This window comes from Protopterus annectens, chromosome 11.part0 (genome assembly GCF_019279795.1).
Source record: "Protopterus annectens isolate FY-2018-M chromosome 11.part0, PAN1.0, whole genome shotgun sequence".
Classification (NCBI taxonomy): Eukaryota; Metazoa; Chordata; order Ceratodontiformes; family Protopteridae; genus Protopterus; species Protopterus annectens.
Genome location: NC_056745.1, coordinates 1,058,984,604 through 1,058,999,378, shown reverse-complemented (window position 1 = coordinate 1,058,999,378; position 14,775 = coordinate 1,058,984,604). Strand labels below are relative to the sequence as shown.

Below are 14,775 nucleotides of genomic sequence, written 5' to 3'. Positions count from 1 at the left end.
AACACATCATATTATCTATAATGGTACCTTCTACTCTTATCCTGAGAACATTGACAATATATTAGCAAATAAATTCAGTGCGAACTGCACCTCACAGATAACTATTTAAAGCTCACTTATCCCTAAATGTCACTGACTCCCTATCATTACTAAAGAACATGTACTAAAGGTGCTCTCCAAGACTAAAAATGCTTCCTCAAAAGGACCTGACAATATATATGTCTGTTTAATGAAACCTGGCAATGGAACTATTTCACTTGAGTCTAGCTACTCTTTTTTTGTCCCTGAGATTTGACACCCAGCACTAGTCATGCAATATACAAGGGTAATATCACCACTGATCCCAGAAATTATAGGCCCACAAGCCTGATAATTCTTATTTGCAAAGCCATGTAACAAACTATACTAGAACTGATAAATTATGATATTAAAATTCTCATTGGGATAGACCAACAGTAGTTTCACCTTGTTAATAGTAGATCCTGTCTAAAGAATTTGGTTAACTTCTTTGAGGGGGGCTGTTAATAGTCACGGTGTACATACAGTTTAGCTTGACCTGGCCAAGCCACTTGACACCATCCCCATGCAAGCAAAGTTAGTAAGTGTATAGACACTGAAAGGTGTAATCCAGCCAACTTATGAAAGTACGGACACCAAAATTAGCGCTTTCATTCACTTTATTTCTTATGAACTTCTTCAGAAACAATTTGAACTCCACCCATAAGCACTTTATATAATGATAAAATTAGTCACATGATGAATGATGTCATAAAATAATTTCACATCAACAAAAATAAAATTAGAATAAAATAATTCTTCAATTTACATATACATAGTATCAAATAATACATATAACATATAAATTACTTTTTCATGTGTAAAGCACATTTTATATTTATCATTTTATTTAACCCAGGAGCATAGTCTGCTCCTAGGTATAAGTGCCAAAGAAATTCTTTACATTCCAGAATAACTTTACTATCTCCCATAAATACTTTTTGGCTAACACTATCCAAGACAGAGAAAGTGAACTTCTTGAAATTTTTACATGCAATGGAATGCCTTCATAAAGCATTAGCTAAATATTTTTTCTTTATAGCTAAAAGATGTTCGCTAATTTTTTCTTTAAACATCTTGTAGTTATACCAATATAATAGCTTGGGCATGAAAGGCACTGGGCTATATAAACCACCATCTCATTATTACATGTATAGTAATTTGTATACCAATGTCTTTTCCAGTATGTAGAAATTGAACTGACAAAGAATTACTTATATATCTACATTGCCTACAATTCTTACAAGCATAGGTCCCTTTAGTCAAAATTTTACTTTCTCCAGTACCATCACCCCTATTTACTCCATGTTCTAATAAGCTCTTAATATTATTTGTTTTCTTAAATGTAAAGTTTGGTTGTTCATCTATAATTTTTATAAGATCCTGATTCCGCAGTAATACCTTCCCATTATCTACTATGATATTTTAATACACCACATTTAATTTGTAATAGGTAAAACAAAGGCACATGAAAATTCTTTGTTGTTATTTACCACATTTCTTACATGTGCAATATTGTGTGTAGAAAGTTGCATCTGAATAGACAAAATAGGACAGGCTTTACCCTTTCTCAAACCTATTACTTCATTTTCAATGAGTTCTAACCACAACACATCATACCCTTTTGCCTCAAAAAATGTCCTCAGAATCTTCATTTCACTAATAAATGTTTCATCTTGCAATGTTAATCTACCAAGTCTAATGTGTTGTCCCTTAACCACTCCTTTTTTCATATGAAGTGGATGTAGGCTTTCTCTATGCAAATATTGATTTGCAAATGTAGATTTTCTATAGATGTTGCTAAAGAACTGTTTAGAAGCTAAATCATACGTCAGATCTAAATCAAGAAAATTCAAACTTTGACCATACCCTCCTATGGAAAACTTCAAGAAATTCGTAATGCCATTCAGATATGTCACAAATTTATCAAAATCTTTGGCGGTGCCATGCCAAAGGAAGAACAAATCATCAATGTAACGATGGTAAAACAAAATGTTTTTACCAAAATTACCGTTGTCAATAAATTTGCCTTTTTAATTGGCCATCACAAGATTAGCATATGCTGGAGCAACTCTTGCTCCCATTGCTATGCCCGATATCTGCTTGTATAATTGATTATTAAATCTGAAGAAATTATTATCAAGCACCAATTCCATCAGGGTACAAACTGTGTTAATTTTGGAATTATCTAAAACACTGTTTTTAGTCAGGTATTCTCTTAGAAATTCTACCCCTATTTCTTGGTCAATACATGTGTACAGTGAAGCAACATCCAATGATGCAAAACAAAAATCTTCACTTGGTATATTTGAATCTCTTAATAATTCCAACAAATGCCAGGAATCTTTTAAATAAAATGTTGAGGCTTGCATGACACTAGTTAGAAAGTCCTTTGATTTATAGAGATAATTGACAAAGGAATATTATCCAGATTTAAAGATGCCATACCAGAAAAGTCTTGAAGCACTGACTCTTTATTCAGTATCTTATAGATTTCTGATGCAAGATGTATGTCTTTCCTTTCATGATACTAGGGACCAGTGGTCCTGGATGTCTTGCATCTCCACAAATCATATAGTCCACAAGTATCAGAATTAAGGATGTGCAATTTCACCAAGAAATAAATAAAACATGGTGGTGAGACAGGTTCATTATGCACTACCTCCCCGTCTCTATAATAGACTCCTATGTCAAATCAAGAAATGTGATATATTATCTTCCTTCAAATGAAAACTAGATAATTGGATGTTTATTCACAAAGTCACCGCTTACTTGACTGGCCTGACCCTCCTTCAAAAAGGAGATACAGCCTAAAATTGGATACTGCCCGGCCCTTAATGACTGCAAGACTCAGCCTTGCATTTCCTGTGATAAAGAACCACACCTATGTAATGAATGCTGCACAGAGATGATATGACTTTGTGAAGTGTTAGTAATGTGTATTTTTCATTCAATGACTAATAAATAAATTGCATTTTCATTACAAATACCTAACTAATCCAAAATGAAACCCTTCATGTCTTTCCACCTTAAAGAAATGTTAATTAAATGAAATGTACCTAAAATTTGGAATACATTTGCTCCATTTATAGATACTAACAGCAATAATAGTATTTTTATAAAATCCTGTTTGCATATGTGAATCTTTGAAATAATGATCAGAAAACCCATGTAATTATAATGCAGCAAAAAAGTCAAAGCCCGGTTTTATGCAGCTTTTCTTATAAATGATTGCTATACTGTGTCAGGTAGATTTACATTTTTTTATTTTTAATCAGACCAATGTTAGCACTGCAGCTTTACTTCTCCACACTCCTGTACAACCTGGATAATGTCACAGAATCCCCAAAGATGGGTTCCTTCTGCCATGGAAGAAAACCTTTCCATCACTTGGGAATTTGAGGCCCATAGTAGCAAGGGAGAATAGACAGAGAGGCATTGTATGGTTTGGTATCTTTTGTATTTTTAGCCATAATCTGCTGGAACGTGAGAATGCATTGCCTACATAATGTCATCATGGACATAGTACTTAGATAACTGATCACTTTCACTTGTTAATCTTGAACGTTTACTCTCCATGCTCTTTGTTTCTGTCTTAGGGCAACCAAGCAACATCACAATTCTTACTCCCAGGCATATAGGCGATAGCTTCCGGCCACTCAAACCTGATGGTCTCGACAAGCTCCCTCATTCCTTTTTTTTTCAAAACAGGTTTATTGTTTTAACATATAAGAGAAATATCATAACAATTTTATACAAGTAATTAAAAATAGGTATTATTATAATATTCAACAAAACAACTAAAGTATTTACAAAGACATCCACTACAATCAGATCAATTAATTAAACTAAAATACCATGCTATTGAAATTAAAATTTTTTTAACAAATTTTGTAAATTATCCCATACAATAAAATAAGATGTTTTTCTATTTGTTCTAGTCCTAATTGTGTTTATTTCCATATGGCACACTATATTCATAACATTTTTAAATTCATTGAACGAAGGAGGTGTATCTGAAATCCAATTTCTAGTTATTATTTTCCTAGCCACTGCTAGAATAGACCATAACAAGGGAAGCTTAACCTTTTAACACTTTGAGGTACAGGTGTGTTGAATAATATAAGAGATTTAGAAATAATGAAATTATCTGTAAAAGAGCCTGCAAAAGTCATTAATTGACTTCCAGTATTCTTTCAATTTTATACAGTCATAAAACATATGAGCCCAGTCAGCATTAATTTCTACATTACATCTCTTACATAGATTATCTTTATTATTTATTTTATTCATCATCAAAGGTGTATAAAAAGATCTATGTAAAAATTTCCATGTATAAAGTCTCCAGACAATGGAAGACGTAGTTCTATAAGCTGATTCCAATATATATTGTTTATCTTGTTGATTTGGTGGGTCCCCATTAATAGAAGTGAAATAATTCCAGTATGAATCTACACTGTAAAAAGTTTCTTGTCTGATAACTTTATGTATGTATGAAAGTTTACCTTTATCAGAAACTTTATGTTGTAAATTTAATATCAAGTAATCAATCAGTGTTGGAATAGATTCTTTAACAGTTATAGACATTAAATCTATTTTATTAATGAGATGTTGTCTAAAGGTCTGAACCTCTAACCAGCAAGTTTCTCTTAGATCAAATTCTTGTTTTAAGAAATCTAGATTTTTAACTTTATTATCAGATATCATCTGATACCAGTACTAAGCTCCCTCATTCCTGAACTATCCAAATCCAGGTTATCACCATCATATATGGCACTCCCAATGTTATGATGCTGTCTGGATATTATTAGGTCAAAATCCTTCTACCACTGCTCATGTAGAGGAAATGACTTGGGGGGGGGGGCAATGCGCAAAGCAATATAGGAGTAACTGAGGACTTACTAAGTGACATAACATTAATGCCACACATGACAAGCTTTGCTGAGATTCTGCCTCTCTTCAAAATGGATGACTTTTGTGATATTTGAACTCTTTAAGATTGATTGATAATATATACTTCACATCAAGAAGATTTACAAACGGATTAATTACATGGTGCAGCATATAGGGCATTGACTTCACTGGAGAGTCACAAAGAAAGATACAGGCATCCTAATCATACATTCTTGATTCAGAAAACACCCCTTCTGTCAAAAAGTGTTTTGTTTTTTGAATGCAGTTTGCTACAAACACATAGAAGCTGTGGGTACCAGCAGAAAAATGTTTTGTTTAGCATAGTACTGTTTAACAAATGCACTACTTTAACATGCATCCCATGCTCATGGACTGGAAAGATGACTAGGTCTGGTTAAAGGTAATATGGACTAAAATGATATTTGTGGGCACAGCCCCTGCTGATCTGCTAGACCAGAAATGCTGCACACACCTGAAACTAGCCTTGACTCTTGTGCCAGAAATTGCATTCTAGTATGAAAATGAGCTGTCAATTTATTTCATACTATAGTGATGATCTGATTCTCTCAGTCCTCTCTTACATGTTGTGTGACATTTAGTAGTTGATGTAACTGCAGCAGTAATCTTTTGTTACCTTTGGCAAAAAGATATTTTCTGCTCATGTGCCTTACCTAGATGACAAAAGAAGAAAAAAAAAACTGCAACTAATGCCTTCATTCAGTATTTGCAAATAATGTAATTCAGTTTTAGTAAATCCTGTAAAGGTTCCAACTGTTGAATCTGCATATGAAGCAATTAATTTAAGATTTGCTAATTAAATCAGTGGAGTGGTTGCCCTTTTCAGGTATGACCCAAACAACAACAGCAAGAGTAAATATCATATGTACTGACAATTAAATATAGCCAATTATCCAGCATGTTTTTGGAAGATGGGATGAAACCATAGAAAATCCATGCAGACATAGGAAGAAATGTAAACGCCACACAAGCAGTCACTAGAAATCAGGACTGAACTTCCAAACCCTGGATCTGTGAAACAATAATCTTCTCAATGCGACACTGTTAGTCTTGATGATTGTATGGGTAGACACAAATTTTCACCAGTGTTATCACGATGGGCCACTGCTTGATTTGGAAAGTGAGCACTGTTAAGTACCTGTATAAAATGTTGAGAACTTTTACGTGTGTCTATTTAAAAGGTGCATATGTCCAGGCATCCTATGGTCCTTGTGATTGCTTGCCTACTATTGTTCCTATGTAGTTATACAGAAGCTGTTATTTAGCAAAATAAGTGTTTTATACATTCCCTCTTTCACTGATATTGAACTTCACGACTGTAGTATTATTCGTAAATGTGTTTATTATGTATGTCGAAACTTTTCATGTATGTTTGGAAATGAACGCTATAGAATAATATAGTATTAAATTATATTTCAGTTGTATCACAGTGGAGAGAACAGTGTGTACACTGTCACCTCACAGTAAAAAGTTGTTTTCAGTTCTCACCTGGAATGTATTCTGTGAAGAGTCTGCATATCCTCCTTCTGTTTATGAGGGTTTTCCCCAGATATTTCAGTTTCCTCCAGCATCCCAAAGACATGCAGCAGCTAGATGGGTTTTTAAGGTTTTTCATTGTGTTTGTGTGTGTGTGTGTGTGTGTGTGTGTGTGTGTGTGTGTGTGTGTGTGTGTGTGTGTGTGTGTGTGTGTGTGTGTGTGTGTGTGTGTGTGTGAGAGAGAGATATGGAGAAAAGGCCTGACACTTTCCTACCCTACTTGCCCTGAAATCTCTGTGGATGGCAAATGCTTTTCATTGGGTAATTAGAGGAGCCAGATACAACACAACAGCAGGGAACAAATAGATGGCAAGACAGAAATCCAAAGAAAGAAAGAACTGCTCCTAATTCATGTAATCCAGCAAAACTGTAACATTTCCTGTCTTAACGTGTTGTACTTGTCGTCTACTGAACAATTTATCAGTCTTAAGATGGTGTTCTGAAGAAACTAAAAGCTTTCCATATCACAATAAGGGTCTGAGTTGTGTGATACTTGATTATTCCTAACAAAAAATACTGATTACATTAATAAAAATACTCAGTGAGGAAGTTATCTATACTAATGTGCATTGTGTAAAATAAATATTAAGCAACAGATGGCAAATTCTGAATGTTTTCTGGAGTCAACAGTCAGTAATCAAAACAAATATAATATAGCAATAACCCACGCCTGGGTTTAACAAAGCGAGACAGCTTTAAAAAAAGCAACAGAGATCTCCATTGCTTTTTTTTAACCTGTGTCGCTATGTTAAACTCTTTTAATATAGCGAGACAGTGTTTTTAAAAAGACTTATACTAATGGAAAAAGTCCGGGCGACCGGACCTTTTTCCATTAGTATAAGTCGATTTACAATGTGCACGCTGGCCAATCAGCGTGCACATTTTGGAATATTAATGGGGGGATCATGGTATAATTATGTTTCATTTGATGACTCAGATAATGACTCTTTTTTTTACCAAGAGCCACTTTTCATTTCATGTGAACTCAAATGAAAATATTATTGTCTTGTACAAAAGCACCATGCTGTTCAAATATCTTACATACCACATGTTATATTTGGATCACTCCTCCAGTCATTCATTTCAGAAATTTGTGAATATGCACAGCATTGTTGGGCTACTTCTGAAAAGCTGGGACAAGCACTTTCTTTTCTCAGTCCGGAGTCACAATACTCAATGGCACACATAGCAATAATATTATCAAGGATACTGTCTGGACACGAAACGAAATATGATCTTATCGTGTTGCAGTACTGAAAAAAAAAATCACAAGTTACTAGAGGCATCTATCCTTAAACTTCATGAGAAAATACATATAGTAACATTGGACAATAAGCATGAACGCAAACATTTTCATTAACTTTATAATGTGACTATCTTGTAGTTCAGCATGATAGCTTAAATATAATAATAATAATAATAATAATAATAATAATAATAATAACACAAAATGTACACATGGAAACTTACAAAACAATGTCATGATTTAGATAAAGCAGGCTACTTGTTCCAAATCAAATAAATGAACTAGGTAAAAACATCCATGAAAGAGTATTACCCATCCGCCACTATCACCACCACTATTAACATAGTCTGATAAAAATGTTCTGTTTACTATCCAATCTAACTAAAGAATATGCAGTTTAAAAGCACTGATGGCAAAATACTGACTGGAAGAGAAGGTAGGATATGGTTGTGTAGATACTGCCAGAGAATTCAAGAATGCATTAGATGAATGTGACAGTGGTTCAGTTATTATCAGTTCTGCATATTGGAAAGACATATTGTACATGGGTTGGCCAGCTTCTAAATTTTCCATAGGTGCACATATGGTGGTGTGTTGTCTTTATGTGCATCCATTGATTCCATTTCCTGCTAGAACGACATTTGGCTCCCTTCACTTTGTATCTGCATAAGCAGGTAATAAATATGAATAAATGTATGGCCAACTGTCCTGTTTTTTATGTAGTTAAACTATGTTAAACAAAGAAGTAGAGAGCTTACAGGCTGTGATAGGAGGCCAAACTTGTTTTTTTTTTAAAACTTCATTGGGGATGCATGCTGTCAAGGTCTCTGCATTTCCTTGCTTACATCTCCTTTTGTTTTGTAACTTCCCTTCCCATTTTCCCTGACCAACACTATGAACAAAGTAGATTTATTTCATGCTATCTACTATATCATTTACAGATGATGGTACTGTAAACTTCAAAGTCCTTGTTACTGATTTCTTAGAAGCTACCATTAAAGGAAATAACTCTTCCATTTAATGTTCAGTCTTTTCAAACTACTTTCAGAAGTAAAGCTGGTTTTATTTACCAGCAAAATCATATTATTAAAACATGACTAATTGATGTAAGTGCTTTAAAATCTCTGCACTCATAGAACATATATTTTTATTTCTGTTTGTTGACCAGGATAGCCCCCAATTGGCTAGTAACCTCTTTTTAGAGGAAACCCTAGGAGGTATTTATACTACTATGGGAAATTTGGCCAGGGAAACAGGGAACTTCCATTGTTTTTTGAAGCTGCTAGATGGCCAAAGGGCTCCTACAGTAGCAAGAAACAGGCATAAGAAAGGTAGCAGCATGGAGATGCAGAGAAAGGCTATGGATAGCCTGGGTATGGAAAGTGAGAATATGGAGAAAAAAATGTTTGTTATGGAGCTTCAGAATGTAAACAAAGATCCCTGTGTCGTGGATATCACAAATGAGCAGGGATTAGCCGTCTCCGTGTCAAAGGAAATAAGTGTGTCAGGAGGGCTAGTAGCTGATGTTCTGTTAAAAAATAATTGAGCAGGATGATTGAGAATGTAGCAGTTACAACTTATGAAACAGAGGCAGAAAATAAAAGGAATGCAGCAATAAACTGAGAAAGAGTCTGGTTTTGTGTCAGCAGATAACACAGTAACTAAAACGCATACAGCAGTGACAGCAGGCAAAAAGGGAGACCAGCAAGAAACTGTAAATAAAACTGTTTTTAAAAAGAAGAGAAGACCAACTGTGAAAATAAGAAGAAAACATGACACAGTAAAATATATTATGTATGAGACAATTCTGTAACTGTTCTGGGTTTTAAAGCTTATGAAACTCAGTCTTGTATACATACTGGGATGGAGACATTGTGTGACTTAATATTTAAAACTGATGGACTGATGAATTTTCTGGAACTGTGTAACAGAAGAAGGACATTTACCTGTGGAACAATTATTTGTTTCCTGATAATAACGTAAATGTTTAAAAAATCTTACTTTTCAGTTTAGAATTAATGAATGGAAGAAAATGATGTTAAAAAATGCATGCAGGGTCTGTGCAAAACTGTTGATAATATTGTGAAAGTTAGAAATAAGAGAAACACATGTAATGGAGGTTGGAAGCTGTTTTGAAATGTGAAAAAAAAACATTCCCTGGGATGATGTACTTAGGAAAGTAAAAGCTGATTCAATATCAGACCCAGATAGTATAGTGCATGGAATGTACAAAAAATTTATAGACTGGCAAAGAGAATACTTTTTAAATGTACTGAATGAATGATCGAAGGAAGGGACATCCTTATCTTACCCCATACTTCATGCATATTTCTTTACTCAGCTACACTTTCACTAACACTCTAATTATATTGCCTATTCCATACTTCTTCATAGCATCCCACAAAGCATCATATCCCACCATATCAAATGCCTTGCTAATATCACCTACATTTCACATGCCCCCTTTTACTTGTAATATCATCTGCAATTTCTCTCATAACCAGTAACAATTCTTAACATCCCTTCCATTTTATATAATATATACATTCTTCCATAATATCCCTAATCATTCCTTTCATTCTCTACTGCATTATTCTCCTAAAATTTTTATAATCTCTGTTATTTAGTGAAATGGGTCTCCAATTTTTTTTTTTTTTTTTCTCAGCTTTCTTCCATGTAAAGCTGAGAAAAATAAAATAAAATAAAATTGTGTATATATTGTGTTAAATAAAGGGCCCCTATTCTTTTCACTAGATCTCATAGGATCTTTTACATCCATCTGAGCTACCACCAGTTCAAGCAGATGAGACCTTGGTTTGACATCTCATCCAAAAAAATAGGACGCTCAGGAATGCAGCACCCATTTTTATGCCAACTATACCAAAGGGCAGTTGATATTGCTGCCTATTTTGTCACCTCTACAATGCCAGGACAATGTTTCTTTACTGAAAATAATATGCATGGTTCCTTGAGGGTATAAAGATAAACCTATAACCCTTCCAGGAATTATTAGCTTAATCTAATCAGTTATTTATAGTTCAACACCAAGGAATGAAGAATGAGGTTGGACCCAAAATGGAATTTATTGCGAACACCACAAACATAAAAAACAAACAGCAGCTCAACAGCGTCGATTAACCTAGGTTTCGTCCTATGTGGACTTCTTCAGAATAAAAAAGTTAACCATGAAGTTCACTTAAATAAGGCTAAACATCAACCCCACCCATGTCATTAACCAATCAATTATCTAATCTAACAACAGTAAAAAATGGAAATAAGTTAAAAAGACAAACACAAGCATATAAAATATATGTATAAATGTGTGAATAGTTCCCTTCCAGTGAGTCTTAGGGGCTGCAGATGCTAAAAAAGGATAGTTAGCATGTATAAGTCTGATGATTCTTTAAGCTTTTTGAAGTCCACAAACCTTGATCACCACTCTATCAATAACAAGACCTAATTACAACTCAATGGCTAAACCTTGGTAAATATAAGCAAAAGCTCGTAAAGCATATAATAAAGCACATCAATCATTTTCCTTAAATCTAAAAAGCACTGCAAAGCAATAAAGGCCACCAAATTAAAAATAATATTCTAAAATTCACATAGAAATCATGATTACTACAATGCCTCTCACAAAAAAAAAAAGTGAAGCACAAATTTTTACATTGTCTTTGTGCTAATTCACAGACCTCATGTTTGTATTGTATTGTAGTTATGTATATGCAGCAATGGAGTGTCATTCCATTTCCTTCTGGAACAAGCTTTGTCATTCTCCATGGCTGAATGGCAACAGCAGGAAACAACACAGCTGTGTATCTAGAAAGCTCATCTCTTCTTCACTGGCAGCACACACCACCACATATAATAAGCATCTAATGATTTTCAACAATATTAAAAATAAAAAAGAAATACGTATTCTTCAGAGAAAACCACACATAGAATCATACTACAAAAGTTCAGGTAAGAACAGCCTTTCCTTTTCAGCAACTGGACTCAGCTAAAGACCTGGGAGCTATGACAGAACACAGATTAGTAAAAGTCACTTAATGGCTCCCATTCAGATACTGACCTGTCTGCTACCCTTCACTAAAGCATCTTAGACATTGGGCAAAGTTTACATCTCCCACACTACTGGAGAATGAACATTCTCCAACAGGGCACTAAAGTAAATGTAAAGCCTGGCAAAAAGCCATCCTGTGGCATAATTAAACTGCTGTGAAACAGGGGCTGAAAAAAAGCGAAAAGCCTGTTGCTGTTTATGGTTGCTAGACAGCAAAGCCTTGTTTAGTGAACATAAACAATGGCAGTTGTTTACAAACAAAAATAAATGAATAGTGGTTACACAGACATGCAGTTTCAAATACCACTACCTATGCGCAGGTTAAAAATGCCAAAATGAAGAAAAAATACAATTGTGTGTATGTGCTTCTTTGTGTGTGTTTCTGTGTGTGTGTGTGTGTGTGTGTGTGTGTGTGTGTGTGTGTGTGTGTGTGTGTGTGTGTGTGTGTGTGTGTGAGAGAGAGAGAGAGAGAGAGAGAATAAGCAAGCAAGAGAGAGAGACATTAAATACTTATATGACTTATTTTGGATATAATATACTTACCCCAACAGCAATTACATATGCAACAACATTGAAACATTGGGAGGAATATCTATTTTCCATCAAAAACATAAATAAATCTGTACATACAAATAAAAAGCAAATTGCAAACAGGTTAACAGATAGTCCATTTTCTAAGAGCAATAATGCCCTCCAGGGTTGGTGCGCTATTAGGGAAAAATGCCCTTCCTGGGGTATAAAGGGTAGCGGTCCTCTACTTGTAGCATTGGGCCTCTCAACACTCCTGGGCAGGCATTATTTCCTCAATAACAACCACCCTGTCAGGCATTAATGCTTGCATAATGTAGTACTGAAACACTGTATATAAAGGAAATGTGAAAGCATGGTGTAATCTAAACTATAACAAGAAGTATCTAGTCAGATGTAAAACATAATGTCATGGCCAGAGTCATTCTGGCCAGTGTTTGTGAATGTACATATGAATAATAAAGGGCATGGAACCCAGTGTGAGCAGGAGAAATGGTACAACTGTAAATGGTGCTGAAGGAGTGTATGTCATTAGGCAATCAACATATCAATGATGACACTACAGCCCTTACATACAGAGAAAACCAGCCCGCCTCCGTCCCCCCTCACTGAAACACTATTGAATGAGAAGCTGATAAAAACTGTACTCTAAGAAATGGGAGGATGAATAAATCTGAAAGCTCCTAGTACTGTAGGAAAAGTATATAACAGGCTTTGTGTAAAGGTAGGGCTGGATTGTGGTGCAGATAATTATACCCATTGAAACATTGTGCAATGGTGAATATGAGCATGGAGTGCCAAATACAATCTGCTCTGAAGGGACAGGCAATGTACATAAGCAAAACAAATGTGCATGCTAAAACCACAGGACTGTAATATAAGTTAGTTTCTCCTTAAAAGATTGATGTTATGCCTAATGAAATGCATGCTGTACACTTTTGGTTTGTTCCGTGAGCAATCACAATATAAAATCACCGTAGACTGGTAAAACACCAACGCTATCTATTTCAGTTGTGATGATCTCAATGTCCATGGCAAATGTCAGAAGAGAAAATGTGCGTTTTATGAGCTGTTGAACAATCAGATGTGCAAAAACATATATCCATTTCTATAATTCATTCATTTTTAAAAAATGTCTCCATATGTGCATGTGTACAAATAAATGAATATATATTTATGCAAATCATTCATGATAGAAATTCTGTAAACTTATTTGTTCTTTGCAGTTCATCAAAATCCAATTGCTCAAACTTCAAATGGTACAGCACATTTTTTGAGGCCAACAGACTGCTAAATTTGCCTCACCTGTAGAACCCATGGTAAAACCTGTATTGAAGATGAGATGTGTCATGTTTCAATGAAAGCAGTTCAATGAAAGAACATATATTCATGTATATGTATACACACACACACACACACACACACACACACACACACACACACACACACACACACACACACAAATACACACACAAACGCACACACGCACACACGCATACACACAAACATACACACACAAATGCACACTCTCTCATATACACACACACACAAAACCAAATGTTATATAATGTGTTTTTTGTTTTTCTAAATTTGTGATATGCTGTAAATTGCCAGATCTCCATTATTATGGTTGTTCAGTAAGTTTTAGCTTTCAGAATACTGAAACAAGTTCTAAGCTGCTATAATGGTAGAATCATTTGTTATTCCACTCAAATTCTATGAACGTGTTAAAAAATACTAATTTAGTTACTGTTATGATTCAAATATACAGACAAGAAGAGCACTTTTATGCTACAAAACGGCAATACACAAACAATGTAATTAAGAGACAACTTGGGAACATTAAGAAAAACACAAATCGTAATATGCCCAACCATATATACTATTAAGTATACACACTTAAAAGTCGTGTACTACTTTGATTCAAAAATTAAAAATTAACAGTGGAAATAATTATTGTCAAACACAAAACAGCATTTAGTATTTTTCACCTTCTGTTTACCTACCTGTTCCCCATCTTCACATGCAGGTTTAGCTAAGGATTCTTCACTTTCTTGCAAACATTGTTCACCATCATTTATTATGTTTTGAATCTGCCGCTCATATATACTGTCAGCTGAAACAAGCAAGAAATTATATGATTATAATATAAAAATGAAATGTCTTGAAAATAATTCCAGCATAGTGTTCATGTTTATGAAATGGTTTATTATTTATCTGCACCACAATCCTTCAAGGTAAAGCATAATTAAGGAAAGTAAAAATAATAAGACGTCCGCATCATTATTCATATAATTCTGTTAGATGTGTTACAATTCATATAAAGATAATCATGTCATAAATCCTAAGAGAAGTGGAGAAACCAGTTTAATATTTGATTTTTCTTTCCTTCAGTCTCTTGCTGATGTTATTC

General features: G+C 34.4%; 1 protein-coding gene across 1 annotated transcript in view; it reads right to left on the bottom strand.

Annotated features, from left to right (window-relative positions):
- Positions 1-14,775, bottom strand: part of LOC122815693 (mucin-19-like) — a gene marked incomplete in the record, with an annotated part of 520,597 nt that overhangs the window by 406,091 nt on the left and 99,731 nt on the right. The window contains 2 exon segments of the mRNA XM_044088393.1: positions 7,571-7,778; positions 14,369-14,478. Coding sequence (XP_043944328.1) covers positions 7,571-7,778; positions 14,369-14,478 — 318 coding nt within the window.